At 37.0% G+C, this 24,604-nt stretch overlaps 3 protein-coding genes across 3 annotated transcripts; all 3 read left to right on the top strand.

Moving 5' to 3' along the window:
- LOC117234986 (insulin-like growth factor I, juvenile form) lies at positions 1-10,242 on the top strand. The gene is made up of 3 exons (XM_033496592.1): positions 1-1,384; positions 6,533-6,806; positions 7,765-10,242. Exons 1-3 carry the CDS (start codon positions 1,044-1,046, stop codon positions 7,858-7,860), a joined length of 711 nt encoding a protein of 236 aa, XP_033352483.1. The 5' UTR covers positions 1-1,043; the 3' UTR covers positions 7,861-10,242.
- A 5,837-nt stretch (positions 10,243-16,079) lies between these two features.
- Positions 16,080-16,963, top strand: LOC117234958. Its single transcript, XM_033496550.1, has 2 exons — positions 16,080-16,284; positions 16,518-16,963. Exons 1-2 carry the CDS (start codon positions 16,089-16,091, stop codon positions 16,730-16,732), a joined length of 411 nt encoding a protein of 136 aa, XP_033352441.1. The 5' UTR covers positions 16,080-16,088; the 3' UTR covers positions 16,733-16,963.
- Positions 16,964-20,136: 3,173 nt separating this feature from the next.
- On the top strand, positions 20,137-24,603 carry LOC117234926 (coatomer subunit beta). Its single transcript, XM_033496511.1, has 10 exons — positions 20,137-20,283; positions 20,453-20,867; positions 20,943-21,276; positions 21,354-21,642; positions 21,718-22,058; positions 22,146-22,410; positions 22,547-22,914; positions 23,013-23,457; positions 23,531-23,766; positions 23,968-24,603. Exons 2-10 carry the CDS (start codon positions 20,500-20,502, stop codon positions 24,196-24,198), a joined length of 2,877 nt encoding a protein of 958 aa, XP_033352402.1. The 5' UTR covers positions 20,137-20,283; positions 20,453-20,499; the 3' UTR covers positions 24,199-24,603.
- Position 24,604: the final 1 nt, after the last annotated feature.

The raw sequence follows: 24,604 nt of genomic DNA, 5'->3' as shown, positions 1-24,604 counted from the left end.
TCGTATCTACTCACGCGTTACTTTATCCCTCCGTCTCCTGGCACAGATCTTACGTACACGTGTTCCAGGTATCTGATGAAAAATCGAGGTTGACCTCGAGGAACTAAAAACACTACAGACGTTCTATGACAGTTTCACGCGAATCAGTGATAAACTTGGTATTTTACGGTCGTACATTCAATTGGACGACGGACGTAAGAGATAACCAAGTTCACCTGGAGAATATGACTAGGCTAGCACGTTCGGTTCCTCTGTACCGGCCAAAGAAACGTGACAGAGATCGAGCGATCTCGCTCCATCGACCCCTTCTCTCGATCTACTATGAAGCACACACGAGGACGCGTACCACCAGCAGTCCGACGTGACCTCCCCCTTCTCTATGATCGCGTTTGACGCTCCGCCACCTACTCCTCTGCTGATCTTTTCCCCTCCTTCGAGCTGCGCCTCCTTATTGTTCCACTCCTCTAATCCGTGAAATCTAGAACAAGAACCGCGTGGCGAGGCTAGCCGGTACCAGTGGCACCGAGGAACTCGGTACCAACGGAGGTCTCATCTTCGGGAACGAGAACCGCGCTCCCTCTCTTTCTCTTTTTCTCTCTCTTTCTCTCTTTTTCCTCTCTTTTCGTCGTCGTTTACGATACGACCACGTTGAGCACGTTCTCCGATAACGAGCCCCACGATCGGCAAAAGTGCGCGTATAAAACCGATCCTGGTCACCTGGAACACCTAGTCCACCGGTACACCGTGTCCGGAACACATCGTCTCCGTATCTCCGAAGATCCACGTTTCCAGTTTAGGATCTCCGAATCGAGCAACTCCTCGAACATTCGATCGGCCGAAGAATATTTGTAAAAGTTTCGTACAGTTCGAAGAGTGGACGGATCAAAGGCACGTGTCGTGTTTACCAGTGAACGCGATACCTTTCGACCAGCTTTCGTGAATTAAGGGAACGACGATAATCCGTCACTGTGTCGTTCGACTGGTTACCAGTGGGAATTACACGTAGCTGTCTTTTCGAAGAAGCGAAAGTTGTACCATTCGCAATGCCACGAAGCGGTTGCCGCGCGAAAACCACCATGTTTGGAAGAAGCAGAGCGAGGACGATAGTCCTGGTCGGCCTGATGTTGCTCACGCTTCTCGACACGGTTAACAGCACTCCTTACAAGAGGTCCTTGCTCAGGCTATGCTCGAAAAGTCTCAGCGACGCTCTGTACCTCGCGTGCAAGGATCGAGGTTACAACGAGCCGTTTTCCTACAGCAGCGAGGATAGTCCTATGGATTCCGTGGGCCCGGGACTCGCGGAGGAGTGTTGCTACCATACGTGCACCTATACCCAGCTGCAACAATATTGCAAGCCGGAGAAGTCCAGTTCCGTGGACGCCGTGTGAGTGGATGTTAGTTTCTCCTGTTTTTCTTTTGGTATTTTTCTACACTGTAAGCTACGAAACTTTGTACACGCTATTTTCCTTGCTGCGCCGCTTCTGCACGACGGTTAGATAGTTATTTATCGGTTGATCGACTTTTCGACGAGTAAATTGATCCCTTCCCTCGAGTTTCTGGGTTTTAGCCGGACGAATTATTAAAAGTTTGATAGTTACCAGAGGTTTCGAAGATTTCATTTTTAGACATGGTTTTTGACAACCGTGCGTCTTTCTTTGGCGCGAACGTTTCTTCTCAGTTTAGTTTTCACGTATAAATCACTAGATTTCTCATACGCTTTATTCTTTATTCGTAATTTTGCATATTTTCATAATCTTCGATATCAGATTCTAGAAAACGAATCTTTTCGTAGAAAGTGATAGTACTTTTCAGTTACGATCTTTTGCTTTTTTCTTTGTTTGCGAAGCGTTTGAAACGTTAATCGAACATTTGAAACTTTAATCTATCTGCTGCGGCGCAGTTAATTTTCTCCTTCGACCAAATTAAAATTCAATTCAAGAGACATTCGCAAATCTTCTGGTGGTTTCATCGATGGATCGATGAAACGAAACCAGGGGATCAACGTTATTCTTGTTGTCGATTATGGTCGCTTACCTCAGACTTTGTTAACCTTTCCAATAACATTATAATTTCCAATAACACCTCGTCTTTGCCTTGAGGACCAATCTTCGCCAGACGTGTTTAAATATTCAACGCGACGATCAATTTCTTTCCTGTCTTGGCCGGAAATCATCGACTTCGCGGGATCTAGCCGATTTAACTGTTAAATTGACCCGTTCAACGTCTGAATATTCCATTATGCAAAGATTTTTGCAACAACTTCCAACCTTCGACTCGCCTTGGGTTTTTTCCAGTGATTTCGGCTGCAATTATCGGCCATGAGATTAATTTCCCAACGACCTCGTTAACATTCCAAGTTCGAAATAGCTTCTGCGACTCAATTTCTTCTTTTACTTCTGTTATTTATTCGTATATCGTGCTTCAGTTTTATTTCTCTTTCGATGCGCTCGTTTATCAATTTATTAATAACACAAGGAAGTTGTTTTTCGCAAAGATCGTCTTATACAACGAGATGAATTTAAGGGAAAGCAACGTTCAATATTTTTCGATGAAAAAATCGACTTTACGATTCCGAGTTTCTAATTCTAGTCGATGAATTACACGGGACGTAACTCGGATGTATATTTAAATCGATCTTTGATAAGCCAGATCAACGTTTCGACTTTATCTTCGAAACATTTAGCTCAGCTGTCGAAATCTCGATTCAGATATCGTCTATTCAGTTCATCGATCCACTCGTTACCAATATGAACAAATATAATATTTTATTCTTCACTGAAAGTTATTCCAAATCCTTATAAATTAGCAAAAATTTGAGACAAAAGTGTATTCACTTTCTAACGCAAGTGTGACAAATCAGAGCACCCGATCGATTTGCATTATTTAATTTTATTTCAAAGAACCATCCCGGACCAAGGAATTATCTCAAATAACTAGCAAATATTTTCAAAAATTTGTTTAAAAGATATCTGTTCGATTACCAATTGAATCTCGATAGATCAAAGCAGTATCCGAGGTAACTCTCTGTGCTTCCAAAAACACCAACGAACTATCATCGCGAATTATTATTGAAATTATACCCTTAAGAATTTATTTGACAAAAATCCATAAACCAAACGTATTAGAGGCACTCGAAGCAGCATCCATAGGTCCCAATTCGTATTCCTCGATCACGTCAAAGATTTTAATATATCTTGACGGAAATTTATGCAGAAAAATACGTATTCTGTCACTAGACCAAGATCGACAGATCAAAGCAGCACCCATAGGCAGAATTCGTAGCTCGTAATCGGCATTCCATCAGTCATTGGCTCGAGTACGATGAGAATCGCGAAAAGCACCTATTTAACCGCCTGCCATCGGCGAGCTGTTCTTCCAATCAGCTACTTGTTATTCTTTCGTTCCTCACGATAGAAGGGAATTCATCTCGGTGGACTTTACCACGTCGATAGTAGGTGGCTTCGCGGAGCCGTGGTTATTAGCCGGTCCGGCCGGTTCAATTGTCGCAGAGAAACCGGGAGAGACGAGGACAGAAGGCTCGAGAGCGGCGATTATCAGCCGCTCCATGATAATCTCTGTCGCTTTTCCTAAAGTTCACGGTTGCGTGGAGTGGCCTCAGCCAGGAAGGTTAGTCCGAAGTACTAGGACGATCGAGCGCTATCTCTTTCGTCGCTCGATCTACAGTTTTTTTTTCGCGTCTATCTTGTTTCAACGATCGATAAAACAATCTTCTTCGCCTTTTTATTCTCATTCTTTTTCAATATCATCTCCCTCGCACTCTTCTCAGAAGATCTTACGCGCATGCGTGCAGCGTTCAAGCAGCTGGATTATCGATTTCGCGCCTATTGTTTATCGCAGATGTGACGAGGTACGCGCGAATCGAGTACTATTTCGAAACGTGAACCGCCGAGGACAATGAGTTGAAATGCAGCTATCGCTTCGATCAACCCGTTAATCGGGCGGCTGTTAAACCGTCATTTTTAGATTCTTAACAACTTGGATATAATATTCGTAGATCTTCTATCTTAGAACGTATCGCGTCCTTCTTGCTCGAAGCAAAGTCTATTGTAATTTATATTTGCAAGGTGAAATCCATTTAACTGATATTAATTTGTTATTCACTTTTAGCTCTGTTACGGTAGAAGTTCTGCTTGAGGAATTACTCGATGACAGGATTATTGATGGAAACGCAATGTTTTTATCGACATCGTTGCGTTGGTTTAGGTTCGTTTGTCAAAATTGCAACGAAGTTGCTCGCATCTTTGGTTATTCGGTAGAGTTCGATTTTTACGTTGAATTTTGTTTGACGGAATTTAGGACCGATTGGCGCTATTTCGATGGCTAAAATTTATTTCATACAGAGTGAACCGTAGTTTAGATAAAATTCTGTCTAATATATTTATTATGTAACTCTATAATTTGAAATTGTTTGCCGAGCAACTGATTTATTTGTTAAATCTGTTAGAGCAATTACTCTTGGTTTTGACGCTCGTAAATCTACGGTTGAACTTCGCGGAGAAAGCTTCAGACAACGAGGCGATACTTTCCACCGTGATCGAGCAACGTTAGATACTTTACAGCAGCCCTAACATTCAATTTCTCACTACTAATTGATAACTATCGCAAACTGACGGACGCACTAACCAATTCTAGCGAATGTGCGATTTTTTACTCATTATTTTATCGCGTTTATGCTTGTGACGTAACGCGCCATCGCATGATTATTATTATCTATCAGTTTAATACGAGAAAAATTATTTTATGTTGTATGAATCATATTTTAAGCGAATAAGGAAAAGGAATCGAAAAATATGCACGTAAGTTCCAGAAAATGAGAATGTTAAACCTACGAACGAAATAAATGAATTTGAAAGGTTCGGTATTTTATAAACGAAATGACGAAAATAAAACGTCTATCGCCGCACGAAGTACATCGATAATTGTTATATTTATCAGTTGTTAATAATTAAGTATCGATATGTGCCAATCTCAGTGTCTTTCATCACTGGTAACATATTTACTTACCAGCTTATATCAATAATTACACTAAAAGTTTATCTGAATATGTAAGACATTACGTTACATCACATTATAATTTTCAACTGTTTCATTTTTATATAATATCTATATCTTGCCGTAGTATCTTTTTAACGTAACTCGTTATCAGGCGTGGTTCTTAACCTCTTACATCCATTTCTATTTATTAGAAGATCGAAACGTTTATTTCTAGCTTTATAGGAAATATAAGCTTAATAATAATTATGCTATAATTTGTTTCCTCTGTTAGAACTCGCGTACCTATACATTTATGACTGCATTTAAAAGTAGAAATATGATTATACGATATTCAAAAATACATGGAATATTACAAATAAACTACCGGTTATGATATCTAGTCAGAGTCTAGTTCTTTAATTTATCCTTACAAGATCGTGAACCTTCCATAAGCGCTTGCAGTGTACTCATCGTTAATGCATTCATCGCGAGTACAAAGAATTTTCTTGATGTCGAATTTCTTTCTTTTCGTCGAATTTGATTTCGTGCGGTTTGCGAATAAGATTTAGTATCAAAACTCGATCGTACAATCGCTACGCCGGTGTAACCTACCTGTCTTTGAGAAAAGATTTTCTTACGTTTTATTTTCCATTGCATGGTCGACTTCATCAACGTCTTCTCAAACTTCTGACGAAGAACATTAATCGTAATTAAGAGTAACTTCGGTTGACTCCTCGTCGGACATGCACACATTGAAACACGATAATCTCTTCATGAATGATTTCTTCCACTCTAACGAGTATACTCTTTACAAGAAGTAATTACAGAATATAAAAATTCGAAACATCTCAGCGCATGAGAATAATCAGAGATTTCATGCAGCGAGTAATTTATGGTAGCTTAACAAACCTCTTTATTCATTAATCAATCATCTGTCAAATATCTCACTGACACTTTTCTATTTCCTCCTTTACAACTACGAGTATTTCGTACTTCATGTATGTCCGGCAGGTTCATTGCTCGAACGAATTAAGCGTATCGGAGAAACAAGGAAGTAAATGAATCTGCACTTTCTTGTTAATTAATCCTTCCAATATAAAGGATGGTTATAATCTTCCTTCGAATCTTGTTCTTCATAGTCGTAGATTTTATACTACATTATTTTATTACTATTTTCAAAAAATGATCTTACGGTAGAGTTTTGTAGCTCAAGAATGTTACACGTATATAATGTTCTTTAATGTGAAACGATATAATGATATATTTTAATATCTGATTTACAATCTATGACTGATCCGGAATTTAAAAAGTAAAGAACATTACACGTAACATCGTTTAACGAATTAATAATAAAAATAAAATACTTTTTCTCAAATATATGGACATTTTTCTCGCATGCGCATCTTCGTCGCGATATTCATCGTGTTCTGCACTTATCGCGCTTTCGCTTCTAACTTCCAAGCTAAGATACGAAACAATTCAAGAAATAACGTTGCCGATTTTCATAATTCGCCACGTTTGTTTCTGTCTTTTACAGAAACAGCCCGGTCTGGATAGAAAAATACCCGTACCTGTCCACGAGGTCGGCAACCTCGTCGTCGTTGGAAGAGAGATCGAGGTCGGACATCGACTACGTCCACGGTACAATTAAATGTAAAATCCACGGGTCGAAGGGAGCACGAAAGAAGGGGGCTAACATGGACCGTGACGACGACGCCGGCGGCTGCGACAGGAAAAACCCGTTGAGAAGGCATCGCGCCGGCCATTGCGGCTGCAGGCATCGACGACAGAGGCGTCGTCGTCTTGGCAAGGTATCTACCACCGTCGCGAACTATCGTTTCCCTTCTTCCTTCGAACATTTCTATCTGAATTTTTAAATTAATCTGTAGGAAATAAATATTTTCTCTGGATTAATACCGTTCAACGAATCAGCAGATTTACAATAAAATTTCCATAGTGTTACAGAATTATCGAATTATAACAGAAATTAAACGAGATCCAATAATAAGCAAACAAAGATGATAAGGGATTAGATCAGAGTCTCGCGCTGTGTTTGCATTTATTTCCCAGTCTGACGTTCTTATCTTCAACGTGCAATTTTTATCTTCTAAATTACTTTTCTCAATGGTATTTTGCAAACGATACGACATCATTACGATATACCGTATAAATATCACGCGATAGTCTCTCGAGCGATTTTTTTTTTCAAATCAATCTTACGTCCAATAAAAGAGAAAAAACACGGAAAGCCGAAATTAGATTTCTCATCCTTTCCTAAAAATCTTCTTATTACCCAATACATTCTTAAAAAGCACAAATGTCGATAAAAAATTTACAACTTGATATAAATTTTTATCTTTGCGATGCTGTATCGCAGAATTTATTGAGCGATAGCTTAAAATGTTATGTAATTAATAACTGATAATCAGACAAATTCTCGAATTATAAAAAACTACGAATGTTTGAGATCTAGGATTGAATAACCGGTTCAAAGAAATTTCTACTTACATGACAGTTTGAAATATTATTCAATTAATAGATCGATAATCAAACAAATTGTCGATCATGAAAATAACGAATATCTGTGTTCTGAGATTAAATAATCGGACTGGCAGAGATGTTAGGCAAACAGTTTCGTACGTTATTTAGCTAATAATCGATAATCGAGGAAATCGCTAATCGTTCGAATTCCAGACGCCTGTATTTTAGAATCGGAGAACGAATTTAAAGGAATTCGTAACTAATAAGAGTTGTTATTTCTCGTTGCAGATGCTAGAGAAGACATCGGGCGTGAAATCGGGTGCGCCATTGAAAAAAGAGGTAGAAACGGAGACAAAAACAACGACCCGTGAGGCGCCATTTTGAAGCACCTCTTTCATCTTAGCATCGAACTCTCTGTGTTCTAACTTCTTTCCTCCTTCGTTCGTGCACCCGTCGAGACAGTCGAAGAGACCACGAACTCGAAACAATCGTAACAAACAAAGAGAGCTAAACGAGCAAAAGGAAGAAAAGCGCGAGAGGGAACAAAATATCTAAGGAAGATGAGGCCAATGGACAAGAAAGCGTGAGGAAGCTGATCCAAGAGGACAGAGGCGGACGAAAGAGAGCGTGCAGTCAGTAAGATGTCTAGTCCCATAAAATAGTGAGAAATTGGTCATTGTATTTTCTGGAGTTGCGAAGGAAAAGAGATCAGAGACGAGTAAGAGTAAGTCGTTCGATCGTCCTCCCTTCGAATCTACGGCGCGAATGGTCGACTTGGAAATTTACAATCTGATCTACTCTGCAATTTTTAACATATTAGTCGAGTAAAATTATCCAAATGGATAAAAAACAGGAAACGAAAAATATAAAAGATGGAGAAATGATACAAAAGATGGAAATAAGATGGTCAATTTTCGGTGGATTTCTCGTATATGGGCCATCGCATCGCTTGAAAAACGACGCTCGATGTCTCTGGAAGCACTGCTCGTGACGCGGAGTATCCACATTCACGAGTAATCGCGGCTGAATCCGAAAAAATGGAGAAGCTATACGTATGTAATAAATTGGGAAAACCGATCCGGGCCATCAGTCGCGCGCGATCTCCTAGAGAAAGACTTAAATCCAGTGTTGTAACACGTCTAACCTAACCCTATACGATAAGTGTATGTATATATATTTTTTTGCTCGATTTTTTCGTTTTATTTTATTTTATTATTATTATTATTATTTGTCTTCGTGTCTTTCTCGCTCTTTTTTTTTTAACGAGACGCATACACACACATACACAGAAATGTACATACGAGAGATAAGTTTAGTCGGACTCGTTCGCGATTCTTTCTTTATTTTTTTTTTTTTTTCTTTTATTTTGTTTCTCCGTTTCGTTGCTCTCGTTAAGTTGCCGGTCACTTTCAGCTCCCTTGTCGAACAATGATCTCACTAGTATTAGAGCTAAGGAATTCTACATTTAATAAATTAGTGCTGAACGAACTAGTCACTAAGGACGATGGTAAGAAATACCGAGCAACCGAGAGGCAGACGAAATATGCGAGGCGATCGGAATTTTCTCGGAGAACAAAGTCAGAATCGCGATTCCTTTTTGGATGATGAGGTTTAGGTGGAGAATTTCTCGCTTCGTCTTTATTTGCGTGTCATTTTGAATAGAAGGAAGTCAATCTGGCCTTTAATATCCCTATTGCGTTTAATCAATTTTACGCGATTTAATCGCATTCTTAAATTTTAATGCAGATGTTTCTTCTTTTGGTTTTGTTGATCGAGATAAAGTTCTAAGATTTTGACGAATTTCCATTATTATCTGATACGATAGGAGGGTTAAACGAATCACAAGAATAATGGAATAAGTTTGATAATAAAACAAATGAAATCTTACAATTTACGTATCCTATGATTATCCTATTCGATTCAATTCACTAACATCATTAACTAGTAAATTATTGCGAATAAGAAGATGCGATAGCGCGGTATCTTTCGCAAATCAAAGAATTCGCTTCTATAGAATGGAGCTTAGATTCTGCGTGACTCTGCGCCATTCGACAATTTCCAAAATCTTACAATTTAAATACCGTAACACGCAATTACCGCTTAACTTCACGAACAGTGGAACCAATTTTCCAATAAAATTGGTCAGATTGACTTCTGAATAGTTCGAATCGCTTAATACAATTATGTAAAAGAGCAAGAGGAAAGCTCTCTGAATTTTTCAGCCTGGACAGCGTTAATTCTTGTTCTGCATGAAAAGAAGAGAAACTGTTCCACAGCATTGGAATTATTTCGAGGCAAAATCGAACGATTTAAAAATTTGTTTAAACTGTCGAGTTTTACGAAATATCATTGCGCGAATATTGCGATCCGGCAAGAACAAACTCGACAAGATGAAAGAAGAAAGTGAAAGAGAAATGCAATTGTGTATTGCGAATTGAAAGACGAGTAAATAGGTATGTAGATATAAATAAACGGATATATATGCGATAGAAAATAGCCGTGTCGTTTAACAACGTTCAATTTTGCCTCCGTACTGTATAGTGAGATACTCGAGGCACGCTCGAACGGTGCATAATAATTCGAGGGTCGCGAACCACCAGATGTGTTTGACGTCATTCGCCACTAGTTTTCAATTGTATTAGTTAATTTATTTAATTCGACTCTCGATTCTGAACGCTCGAGTGTGCCATTTCAAATTCTACTGTTTCAAGAGTATACCTAACGGGTAGCGTATACGGACTTAGCGAAGTATCGAAAGAAGTATAGCGAAACGTTTGAAAAATTCTATAGTTTTAATTATTTGTGTCTCTATTTTTTAATAAAAAATAGAAAAATGTGAATAATTATTATTATGGAATATATATATATATATTTTTAATATTAGGTGTGTAAATTAATTCGGTGTATCTAGACTTAATAAGTTTTTATAGGTAATTATTTTAGATTTAAATATTTTCCTGTCTTGTAAATCTCTTATAAATGTATAAATATCCTTTAAAGGAGCACCGTTCGTAACTTTGCCCGACAATCTTGAATATAGATTAGAAGATTAAAAATTAACATAGAAATTATTTTAACGATGAAATTAGTATTATATTCCTAAATAAAGCATTCAATAAACTTTCGTCAATATTTCATCGATTTAATTTACACGCCTATGTATTAAAACGCATGAAATGCGAATAAGTTTTCTTAAATAATAAAAGTCCAGATGTAACATATAAAGCATTGATAAGTTTAGTGTAAAAATATTAGAAAATTCATTATACTTCTTCCACCAAGTATTCGTAAATATCATTTCACAAGCGCATTTATGTACATAGTTTCTCATTTTCTCGTCACTCATGTTCAACCACTGTAAATAAATCGTACATTCGCCACGGGTCCTGTATAACGAGAAACGATTTAAATATTTATATCAATCGAATAGTTACTTGTTCGCAATCTCATTCCTCCTTCCTGTTCTGTCACGTCTATCATAGAAGATTGCGATTCATACGAGACACGTGGCGAGTTCTTGCGTAACCGGCTTGCAGATAGCGATGGGATCGATTTTCGCGTGCTGTCAGAACATATTCACGGAGATTGTTGTCCAGTTCTATCTGCTAGAATTTGCATAAAAAATACACGAACGCTTAAACTGACACATTTTTGTTCGATTTTTTTTTACCCTTCGAGATTTTTCATTACTCATTATTTTACCCATTCATTTTACCTTTTCTCCTGCTCCAAAATATTTGACAATTATAATATTTACAATGAACAGAACGATGTATCTCATTCTTGCGATCTTTTAATCCGTACTCTTTCGAATCTTTAATCAAAATCCGAGGGTGCAAATCCAAAATTCAATTTGAAAACGTGGTTTCATGGTTGATAGTTTGATACCCTTCTCTTAAATATCTACAACTGGAAAAATTATTTCTAAGATTTGATGTTTCCCGGCTTTTGCATCGCACAAAGGGCGAAGAGGCTCCCTCGATGATAGATAATCCGATATAACTTTCAAGTAGGTGAAATTGGAAGGAAACGCGATACCTTTACCTGACGCTAGAACTATCAGAATGGTCAAAGTGAGAAATTTATAATTCTTCGTAGAAATTTTATACATTCCGACGATTTGAACGATTCTTTTGCAAAATATATGAATAAAAGCTTATCTTGTCCCTTGCATTATAATTTCATCGTATGCTATCCATTTTGATTTTTTTTTTATTACAAATTTGTTGTACTTCATCTTTTATCAGTATTTCCAGTATGGAGTCATAATACGTTTGAAAATCTCGAAACCTATAATTTCTACGATGTTTGTTACGCAAAAATTGAAGAAAGTGGTTTTATAGTAGATAACGTTAATTAATAAATACCTTTAACGTAATATATTTGATAAAAAATAATTAGTTTTTATACAGCCTATCGCCTAATTTTGAAAAACCTAGTGGAAATTAATAGATTTCAAAGGGAACGTTCGCCAAGTGTCTTTTGTAGAAGAATTATTGTTTCTGAGAATGTATTTTGGCGCATCTTGTGGCAGATTGAACCATTAACAGGTCACGTTGATGCCAACGTGTCGAACACGCTAGTCGCGCACAAAGAGCGTGAACGAGCACAGCATCCTCGTTCTCTGGCCAGTAGAAAGATGTTCGAGAATTCGGTCTTTATTAGGCGATCTCGTGACAGATAACTCGCGGCACTCTGTGGTGCTTCTTTAAAATCAGAAATCGCTCTTGTTAGCACGCTTGTAGTTAAGAATTATTATCCACTTGTTACTCGAATCTGTAATATCTACTTTGGCCGAGAAATACGAATTCCTATAAAATAAGGAGAAAATCCTGGAATTCGTAGAATTTAATAGTCGTCAATCGTATTCGTTCCCTAACGGAGATCAACGCTATAAAGACAAGATATTAGGCATTTAAAAAAATTGAATCTTCGTGAAATATTAATATCGCATAAACTTTTTATACAAGGGAATCGTGGTTTGGTTTGAAGTTATTGAAAATGTATCGATTGGATCAAAGAGCGACTTTGAGGAAAAGAGGAAACTTTCACATACAGATTCGCTCAAAAGTTACAAGACTATAGATATTTGTGTATTTATAGAAAATGTAAGCAAAGGATCGAAAATGCACCGAAAGAATTTTTCAATTAGTTCACGATAGAAATATCGCGTTAGAAGTCGAAAATACCGAGAAAGTATTTTCATCGGTTCGATAATAAGAGAGCTTGGAAAGATTTGCATAAACGTTAAAAATCCAATATTCTTCAAATTGCACAGCATAAGTTCCGAGAATATAGCATACTGTACACGCTTTCCTCTCTATAAAACCAGAATTTATAAAACCATAACCTTCAACAAGCAAAGGCGGTATTAATTATTACGACGTGTATAACGGCCGTTTCGAGGAGTACTGTACAGATCCAAAAATACGGTCTTTGAAAGCGCGCGAGACCACACGACACGCGTCGTTCTAGGCGCAGAAATAAACTTTACGACTACTCGCAAAATCTGTTTCTCCGCGACGTAGGGATATAAAAGAAAAAGAACAAAAGAAACGACGTCTTAGACGAATGACAGAAGTGAAAGAAACTTTTATTATCCGAAAGATTTACGTTTGCTGTATGTTCGTTTCGATCCCATCACTACCTGCACGATGCCCATTATTCCGGCAGCTATTAACCGCTGCACACGGTTCGCTTGTAAATTGGATGATAGTAGCAAACCCACTACGGGACATCGTTTCTCTCTCGCAATCCTCCGTGCGAGTGCACTTTCGGCCACAAGCACAGCGTGGAATGCAGTCGACAAAAAACGAAATAAACATTGTTCGATCTTGATCTTATTAGTCGATGAATATCATCGGTCTTTGAGTAAATAATACGTAAGTAAATAATAAATGTGAGCAACAATTCCCTCAATGATCGATAGAGGATTAGTAAGAATCATCAGGTACATCAGAATCTATCGCTCGATAGTTTTATTCTCGTTTGTCAATTCTCGTTAAATAGAAAGACGCGTATAATTTTAATTTCCAATTAAAAACTCCACTTCCCTTCTTTAAAGAATAAAAAAAGAGATGGTCCAAACCGCGACTGTAATTTTTATCGTTCCGTGTCAACTAAGTTTTGTTCTGCTACAAACTGTTACGCTGTTGTTAATTTTTTTCATGAAATTCATTCGTAACCGCGACCTGATCGAAGAGTGAATTTCTGACGCCTATCCTAAGAAAATTTTAAAAGTAACACAAACATTCTGTTCTTTGTGAAACGCCAGCACGATATCTGACGGAACGGAAGGGAAACAAAATGATTTCTGCGTGATACTTATGAAAGAACGGTAAGATTGTTCCTGGCATCGGCGCTATTTACTTAAACGTCACCGCGTGTAGTTTAGACAAAGAGGTAGCCATTCAAGACATCTCAACTGAGCCAGAGAGCAGAGAAAACACCTCGGATCCCCTGATATCGAGTTCCGGGAAAGCTTTACATTGTATCCATCTTTTGATCTTTGCCCTCGATCCTCGTTGAAATGTCGCACTGCGAAACGTCAGAATGTGGCCTGCTAACATGCGAAAGTGGCCTCAGGACGTGCGAACCTGTTCCCCGAACGTTGCCCGCCAATGCGACCTCCGAACGCGCGTATCTAGTGTGCGAACATGATCTGTGAACACGGCCTACGAACCGGGTCCGCCGACGTGGCCTGCGAGCGTGCGAATGTGACTTGCGAACATGCCAACGTGCATACCTAATCTGCGAACATGGCCTGCGAACATGGCCTGCGAACCTGATCCGCGAACGTGGTCTACCTGCGTGCGAGTACGACCTGCGAACGTTGCCAGTGAATTTTTATTTTTGTTCTCGATCGTCATTGGAATGTCGCGTTCTGCTAAGTATCTGCGAATGGAGTGCATACATGGCGAATCTCGAAACGCGCAAGATCGTTTAATTTTTCATCCAGAATCTCTTGCTTTCATAAAGAATTCATCCTCGGATCATTTCATTGATTAATTCGAACGTACAGATTTTTGGTCGCGAAATTGGCAAGTCAAATTTTGTATTAGCCTCGTACACACGCATTGTACATACATGGGCGATGATGTATTAATTTTGTTTAAATGTAATGATTATTTGTAAGTCGTAAATGGTGTTCTATTATTCGAATGGAGATAAGTAGAGTATGAATCAATGCTAGAGTGTCTCAACCCTTGAGATTAATGGGATATGTCTGAAGGCAATTTTCATAAGGAACGCTGAGAGCGATTATAATTTTGAAACCACGCATCGAGATACACCTGAGAGCGAAATTTGTCGTTCAATTTTATTATCCGTGTAAATGATTAGCGTGCAACTGCCCGAAAGAGCTTAGATTATCACTAAACTGTGGATTTGTGTGCAAATGAATATTTTTATGAACGTAGTTTTCAAAATGGAAAAAATAGAAAATTGAAAATCACGACTTAACAAATGATTCTCACAAGTTCGATTATAAACTCCCAAATATTGCAGAGTAATTTTCTTTGCAAATTCACCAGTGTGTTTGCAAAGGTTAATTGCATTCTTTTTAAATGCAATTGAACGTTTATTCGATATTTATTTGTAAATATAGAGCGTGTATTTATTAAATGCAAATGAAACCTGCCTTTTAGCGAAAAGTGATAACTATTCGTATTTATATTTCGATGTCGTAATACCGTAATGCGTCTCGAGGTAAAATTATGTTATGTCTTAAAAAGTTTGAGTATTTTGCTTACTTCAGCAAGAGAATAAGTACGTAGGATGATCCGCATTGTTGCGATATTCCAGTTGCGTTCCACGATTTTACGACAAAATATTTCAAACAAGAGCTCAATTTATAATGTAAACGTGAAAGCGTTACGATGCAAATAAATGAAATATGTTTTCGAAATTTCAACTATGGTAATTCATTTTTCATTCGAAATTAATAAATTTTGTCTCAGAAGCTTCGTTATTGAACTATCAAAAACAGCCTAAACATTGTGGCGATCTACAAATAAATTACTGTAAATTGTATAAATAAATTTTTGCTTCTAGTTAATTAGTCGAGGAATCTAAAAGCTTCTAAAGTATTAACATCTGTGAATAATAAACGAAAATGAATAATACGATGGATAAATGAATAATAAACGATAATATAAAGAGAATGTATGTTGATAATAATTCAATAATAATATACGAATAATAAATACTGATAACAATAAATAATAATGGATGATAATAAATCAATAATGAACGCTCTTATCCGTAGGAACGCGTTACTTCAATTGCAATCATCCAAAACTCGAATGGCGTCATAATTAATACGTAATAATAATTCCATCTATACCCATTCTTGACCTCAATAACATTTTTAGTGACGATAAAATGATAAACCGAACACAAAATCCAACTATCCAATTAAAACAAACCCGATTGCAAAGTCGGTCTGGCGACACGTTCAAGCTGATAACTTTCTCGTTAAAAGTACGAAGGATCGTGGTTAATATATGGAGTAACCGAAAGACCGGCGAATCGACGATCTCGCGTTCTCGATCCGAGGAAACAGCTGTTTTGCTATTTGTTGGAATTTAGTCGAAACGGTATCATTGGTGGACATGTGTCAGATTCGAGTGGCGTTATTCACGACGATGTTGCTGGCAATAGTCGAGATCTCGATAGCCAACACGATAAGCCGACAGTCCTTACAGTGTAAAAACGTCGCCAGGGATGCGATTATGAATAGCTGCAAGGGAGAAAGGATAAAACGATCCATGGGGAATGTCCAGCTATTACTTCATTATCTACGTAATGGTAATGTTCCACGCGGTTGTTTATATTTATATCGGTAGGAATTTTTTAATTTTCTATCAACACAAATCTTTGAATATTCAATTTTAAATATCGAAAGTTGAATATTTAAAGCGAGTTGAAAATTATTTCTTTTCTCATGCAACAATGTATAGTGTATATGTATTTTCTTCGTAATACTTTACCAGATCGGGAATGTAAAAGATTAATGAAGCGAAAATCGATTTCCTTTACAGAGAATGTCGAAGTTTCACGGCGTCCAGAAGATCTGCTCGGCTTCAGCTTAAGCTCCGACGAATTGGAAGAACTTCTGGACGAAATCGGCTACAGAATGCCCAGAAGTTCGAAGGATCGGAGCAGGCAGATCTTCCAAAGCGTTGCCATGAAATGCTGCCCGAATCCGAAATTATGCTACGATAATCCAGGAATAATTCCTTGCATGGGATATTAACGACAACCTTGCAGTTCATTATTTAACTTTTTTAGAGTTTAGTAATGAATCGCGAGATTATCATTGATATGCCATGCGAGAAACTTTAGTAATTTTAATAATTTTAGTACGAAAGAAAGTTTAGTCATTTTTGAACAGAAAATCTGAATGACGACTGTTATACGATCGATCGTACTTAAATTTTCAGCTGTGCGTTGAGAATCTTTGAGAAAATAAAGTACTTATTCGCTAAGATGTTGTGCTTTGTCTAAAGATTTTGCTCACTTTGTTCGAGTCAATATAAATTGTATTTAATTGGAATTTTATATTCGCATAACAGAGGAAGGTAGAATTTTGAAGAACGAATGGTTAACCGAGATAATTGCCGGCTTAATACAGTTTCTTATCATTACGTCATTAAAAAACGTAAGAAATTCGAACATATATGTATATAAGTAATCGTACACTTCTTGATCACGTATTACAGTGTTTAACTCTGTAGGAATTTGGACAAATTGATCGACCTTTATCGTCGATTTATCTTTTCGCAAATTTCTCAATCTCGCTGTCAGCGTCGAACTTCTTAAAAGGTAAACCAATTTATTTCCACAAGTTTATTCATTGCGAGAAAATGATGTAAATACGGCGAAACTGCATCTATCTGAAGGTAAACCGTAAAATCGTAGCCAATGGGAAGAATCGATTATTATTATAGAAACTATCATCTAAACTACTAGTCTTTCTATAGATGCAGTCAAATAAAATTGCAAGAAAAGCTGGACGAAAGTAACGTTTACGACATTCCCTCTCCTCTACATTTCAATTTACAGAGTTAATTGAAATTGCTTCAGGGGCATTAAATTATATGCATAGACCGTAAAACGACGAACGAAATACCAATTACCAGAGGAAACTGAATCGCTCGAAACGGGACAATAGCTCGTTCAACTATAGAAAATGATTCGGGCGATCGAAACAACAAAGGAGACGCCGACAGCGTGACGAACGCGAAGCTCTTTGTGGCAATAATGAGTGATATTCCCGACGATCGGGCTGAAACTCCGTGAAACTACGCCAATAAGAGATAAAAAAGGACGGTGCCGATTATGGCGGAGAGATGGTCAGAACGAGTTAAACGCGTGTCTGACCCCCTTCGTGCGTGCAACGCCCGGTGCAATAGAAGTTAATCGAAAAAAGTAGGTAAGACAGAGACGAGAAGCAATTGAGGATCGGCTCCGGCGTCACGTCGAGACGCTTGCAATTAGCCGGCGCGCGCGCGATCTAGCCGCTAATTTCGTCTGACGCCATAAAACCGCTTCATCGAGCTGGAATCTCGAAAAATTAACAGCGACCACCAATGGGAATTTCTCTAATCGTGTCTAACGAGATCGATTGCTTTCGCTGGTTAATGGTTTATATTAGATTGTTTCAAAACATTCTTTCGTTTTATAAGCAAATAATAGATGATAGATTATCCATTTTTTGTTATTCACCTATTATTTCCTTATAAAACGAAAGAAACTTTTGAGACAACCTAATATCTACGCTGACTCGCAGAAATATTATGTAAATTGTCAACATTTGCCATAGAAAATTTGTATGGCTACATGTAAATGTATTATATAAGATATTTTATTGGTACCTGAAACGATGTGTAACATATGATACAGAATAACGTAACAATATAATATAAAATTATGTAATACTTAGAGTATTATGAAGTTTCATTAATGTAATGATTTCATTGAATATTGATGTTTATTGATGTAATGAATAATTGAAAAAAGTTTGCTTCATATTACACAATTTGCTGTTACGGATGTGTACTTTTAATCCGTATTGAAGATATTAGCCTGTTTCTATATAGATCATAATCCGATTACGATTGGAATTCACCCGAGTATTTGTTTTTATTCTTCCGATAACGAAACCAGGTACTCTTATTACAATAAGGTTTGATTGATTTTTCTAAGCCTATTAGAAGCTTTTATACTTATAATTCTTCTTTCAATTTGATGCTTTTTTTTAATCTCTTCAACTTCACAAAAATAATATTCGCAGCAAAATGCGAAGAAAACATAAAACGAAACTGGTTTCACATATGTTAAATGGAAAATTTTTAAAGATATATGTCATCCTCAATAAAATTCTACATGGATGTTTATTATTCAAAGAGAAAAATACGCCTGTCAATCATAGAGATCTGATCACGTATACATATATGGTAATGTGTCATATGGTCATCTTGTTTATCAATGAAAAATGCTGTAATTATTCGAAACGCAACATAATTATTTTTTAATATCCTATATAAGTGATAACGCGATTATGCAATAGCCCCGAGCGATTCTATTTGCAACAAAATGACTCGAATACCATGAAGCAACATAATATCCATTTTTCTTACAAGAATTAGATCGTTAAATTTTTGTTTCATTTTTATTCTCTTTAATAGTGGAATTGTTCAAAGTATTTTTATCGCGTGTAATACTTCGTTGGTGAAGTTCGCGAACGGGTTATTCGCTTATTTGAACGCAGTTGCAATCTATTTAGTTCAGTTTGTTTTCTAGGTCAGTAGTGCTCCACTTGAGACAGTTCGCTAATCGAGATAGTTTATCTTTGAAGGAAATAAATTAATAATATTTAGTAACAATGTATCTCGTTCGATTAATAGGTTAAACGCTTTATTTAGTAAGTATACGCTTTACTTCTTATTTTTTTCTTCTGTACTTTCATTTCGGAATTATTTGTGGGAACAATTTTAATTGTACATTTTTTTTACGAATCTTTGCTTGAAGAGTAAACAAAAACAAGATGCAAGTGAATACCTGCTTATTAACAGAATTGTAATTTAATCAGGTGGTTCGATTAATTATGCAAGTTAAGAAATTTTCAAAAAACATTTAAATGTTTGTAATTTGTAATACATTTATTATTGGATATTTAAATTTATTATTAGATCTTTAGCAAAATTTCGACTCGTACGAATTTAAAACACACATTTTTAAATGTGCCTTGACAATATTAATAATTAAATTAACATACACTTTACTTTCATATCTATCATCTAAAACAATCGTCTCATTAAAATTAATTACAATTGAGAAAATGACGTGTTTAAATATTTTCTGTGATCAGTGACATTTAATAATTTTTTAAGAAGTACTAACAATTCAATATTACGTAAGTATAAACATTCTTTACCGTGTGATTTACATACAGATTTTATAGAAACATTTCTTCGTACATTTGTGTTAAAGCATGATCGTTCGTTGTTTTAAACTCGAAGTATTATAGAATTAAAGAAGAATGAATGACAGTAAATCTTATATTTGCACAAAAACAAGATATAAAGAATATTTTAGAAAAGAAATAAAATGACGAATTCAAAAATATGTGATCTACGTGGAAAGCGTAGACCGTGGCGCTATCTATTCCTAATTCGAATAGTCCCCTTGTGCAGGGGTTTGACACGTATGCTGTTTTCATTGTTTCGAGATTCGTATAAATGTCAGTTGACCAATTGAAAGATATTGTTGCTTTTTGTTACTGCACGATTTTCTTTTGATCAGGTATGTCAAGCTCAATAAACACAATCTATAGTATCGTCTTCAATATGGCAAAATAGAGGTATAGTGGAGGGCAACCTAACCTCACTTTCAATGTATTTTCCGAATAATATATCACACGATCATTTTGATTATTCAGTCGCAAATTATACACAGATTTCTTAATTTGCAGGTCGTAGAAGAAAAAGTTTTCTGACATAGTGTAAAGTAACCGCAAAAATGAGTACTATTGTCGAACAACCTTGCTATACTTTGATAAACGTTCCAACCGATACCGAACCATTAAACGAACTGCAGTTAAAACAAGATCTGGAGAAAGGCGATGTTCAGACAAAGATCGATGCTCTTAAGAAAACCATTCACATGATTTTGAATGGAGAACGCTTGCCTGGACTTTTGATGACTATCATTAGATTTGTATTACCATTACAGGATCATACCATAAAGAAACTGCTTTTGATATTCTGGGAAATTGTACCCAAAACTTCTCCCGATGGAAAATTGCTTCAGGAGATGATTTTAGTTTGCGATGCTTATAGAAAGGATTTGCAGCATCCTAATGAGTTTGTTAGAGGATCGACTTTAAGGTATAAATATATCGATCGCTTTACTTTAGTTGTTGAAATGCTAGACTAATTTAAAAATATGCTTGTATATTTCAGATTCTTGTGCAAATTGAAGGAACCAGAACTTTTGGAGCCTCTGATGCCTGCGATAATTGCGTGTTTAGAGCATAGACACTCTTACGTTAGACGTAATGCAGTCCTGGCTATTTTTACTATTTACAGAAACTTTGAATTTCTTATACCAGATGCTCCAGAATTAATAGCAAAATATTTAGAGGGAGAACAGGATATGTCTTGTAGGAGAAATGCATTCCTAATGTTGTTACATGCTGATCAGAGCAGAGCATTGTCTTATTTAGCAGCTTGTTTGGATCAAGTGCCCAGCTTTGGCGACATATTGCAGTTAGTTATCGTAGAATTAATTTACAAGGTGCATATATTTTAAACAAGCTCCTACTGGTAGTAAAACATCGAATACCAAATATTAATAAACGTATATTTTTATAGGTTTGTCTTGCAAATCCGTCAGAGAGAGCTCGTTTTATCAGATGCATCTATAGTTTGTTGAATTCACCCAGTGCTGCTGTACGTTATGAAGCAGCTGGTACTTTGGTTACACTCTCCAGTGCTCCTACGGCGATCAAAGCTGCAGCTTCGTGCTACATCGAATTAGTTGTTAAAGAAAGTGATAATAATGTTAAATTGATTGTCTTAGATCGTTTGATTGCAATGAAGGATAGTCCTGTTTACGAGAGGGTCCTTCAAGATTTGGTAATGGATGTACTCAGGGTTCTAGGTAAATTTCTGAAGACGAATAAAACTAGTAACTCAAAATATAAAAAATTGATTAAGGCTTTAATTCATATTTTAGGTTCTCCAGCATTGGAAGTTAGAACAAAAACATTAGCTCTAGCGATGGATTTGGTAACAACCCGCACAGTCGAGGAAATGGTACAATTACTGAAGAAAGAAGTGCTTAGAACAGCTGGCGGAGAACACGAAGACGCTGGTCGATATCGACAATTACTCGTTAGAACACTACATGCTTGCTCTATCAAATTTTCGGACGTGGCGGCTACAGTAATTCCAGTATTAACAGATTTCTTGTCTGAGAATAACGAGGCCGCTGCTACTGACGTTCTTGTGTTTGTTCGCGAAGCTATTCAGCGATTTGAAAATCTCAGACCACTTATTGTAGAGAAACTGCTTGAGGTACGTATTAAAGAAGTAAAAATTAACAAATTTGTATTCGTTTCATATCTCAACAAATCAATTTTTAATCTTGCGTTTTATGTATAGGTATTTCCACATATACGATCGGTAAGGGTACACAGAGCAGCGTTGTGGATTCTTGGTGAATATGCAACGTCGAAAGAAGACATAGAAGCTGTACTGAGTCGTATACGGGCTGCTTTAGGAGAATTACCATTATTGGAAGCAGAGAATAAACGTCAGTCTGGTGAGAAATCAACAGAAGATGGAAGCGCACAAGTTACACCAGCACAGTTGGTCACGTCAGATGGCACATATGCTAGTCAGAGTGCATTTAGTGCGGCGTCCTCACGTAATTATTTATTACCATTTACCTAACTACTTTAATATGTTGTTGTTTTTTTCACTAGAAAATGATTAAAATATTGATTTTCTTCAACAAAAAAGAAAACATAGCATTTATAACATTTATTTTTCTAATATTACAGGAAAGAAAGAAGAAAAACGCCCAGCATTAGTTCAATACATGATGGAAGGCGACTTCTTCATAGGCGCGTCTTTAGCTACAACCTTAGCTAAATTAGCGCTTCGTTATAAGAGTCTTGAAATAGATGTGCAAAAGAGCAATCGTATACAGGCTGAAGCGATGTTCGTGATGTCCAGCGTAATGCAGTTGGGTCGTTCGGGTCTCCCTGCTAAGGCAATAACGCACGATGATGCAGAACGTTTGTCCTTATGCTTGAGATCACTGGCTTCCCCGACGACACTTGTGCAGAAAGTTTTCACAGAGGGATGTCGCGAAGCTCTTGGTAGAATGCTGACAGCGAAAGCTGAAGAAGATTCACAGAATCAAAAGGTTTTTTTTTCAAATCTATCTAATATATTCTTCCTTAATTCTTATATAGTCTTGGTCTCAGTACTTGTGCAAAATTGTGCATTCTTTTGTTCACACAGGCAAAGGAGAAGCCAAGTAGCGTTGTTCAAGTAGACGACGCGATACAATTCTTACAGTTGAGCCGTGGTTCGGACTTGGCAGGTGGAGCTGGTGATGTATTCGAACAAAGTTTGAGTGCTGCTGTCGCTGGAAGACCCGGTGCTAGTGGAGATGCGCCAACTCCCAGTGCTTTGAGCAAGGTTACCCAATTAACTGGCTTCTCAGACCCTGTTTATGCAGAAGCTCTTGTTCATGTTAATCAATACGACATTGTACTCGATGTATTAATCGTTAATCAGACCGAAGATACTCTGCAGAATTGTACGTTAGAGCTTGCTACGATGGGTGACTTGAAACTTGTAGAGAGACCACAGCCTATTGTGCTTGCTCCTCGAGACTTTGCAAGCATTAAGGCAAATGTGAAAGTGGCATCCACAGAAAATGGAATAATATTTGGAAATATAGGTAATTAATAAAGATTCGTGCTGCTACTTTGTTTATCAAAGACATATAAGAACGCGAATTCATCGATTTTCAGTCTACGACGTGTCTGGCGCGGGATCTGATAGGAGCGTAGTGGTGTTGAATGACATACATATCGATATCATGGATTATATAGTGCCAGCAACGTGTACCGACTTGGAATTCAGACAAATGTGGGCAGAATTCGAATGGGAGAACAAGGTGTCTGTAAATACGACGTTATCAGACTTGAGGGAGTATCTCGCTCACTTACTAAAATCTACAAATATGCGCTGTCTCACTCCAGAAAAGGTACTGTACTTTAAATTTAATTTTTTTTTATAAATATGTATATATACATTTTTTTCGTGAAACTTTAATCAACTTTAAAAATAGTGAAAAAAATTGTAGCAAGATTCTTAAAAAAAGGAAACATTTGCATTGTCATTAACGGTGGCAAGCAAAACCTTAAATGTCAAATTTCTAAAAATAGGGGAACAAATATATTTTCAGGCCCTTTCTGGACAGTGTGGTTTCATGGCAGCGAACATGTACGCGAAATCGATATTCGGTGAGGATGCACTGGCGAATATGTCCATCGAGAAGCCACTGAATAAACCAGATGCCCCAGTGGTCGGTCATATCCGTATTAGAGCGAAAAGTCAAGGCATGGCGCTGTCGTTAGGCGACAAAATTAGCTCTACGCAGAAAGGTCCACAAAGCAAAGTGGTGCAAGCCGCTTAGAGAGTATAGTTACTTGACCTATGGTGTATCGTCAGTATTTAAGTTATTTCTAAGGTGAAAAAAACGCGTAGCCAATCGAGTTTATTCAAATGAAAGAACACGTAAAATGCTGTCAAAATGGCAGTAGCCATTTGCCTTCGTCAATTCCATCATTCAAAGTTTCTTCGAACGTCACGATGTTGAGATATATTTTATACGATTAGTGCATTAACTTATGCATTGTTTTAGTTTTGTTTCCTCGTGTCCAGCGCCATTGAACCACAACACCGATTGTACCCGTGAGCGAAGAAATATATACATATACGATACTTCAGCTGTACAAGCTTGTATTTTATTCCGTTAAATTGACATTTCTAATACATACACATATTTTTTAAGAAATAAAAAATGAATACTTTACACCGTC

This window comes from Bombus vosnesenskii, unplaced genomic scaffold, assembly GCF_011952255.1.
Source record: "Bombus vosnesenskii isolate JDL3184/JDL3185 unplaced genomic scaffold, Bvos_JDL3184-5_v1.1 scf7180000013311, whole genome shotgun sequence".
Lineage (NCBI taxonomy): Eukaryota > Metazoa > Arthropoda > Insecta > Hymenoptera > Apidae > Bombus > Bombus vosnesenskii.
Note: the sequence above shows the minus strand (reverse complement) of the source record. Positions and strands in the feature narration are given on the sequence as shown.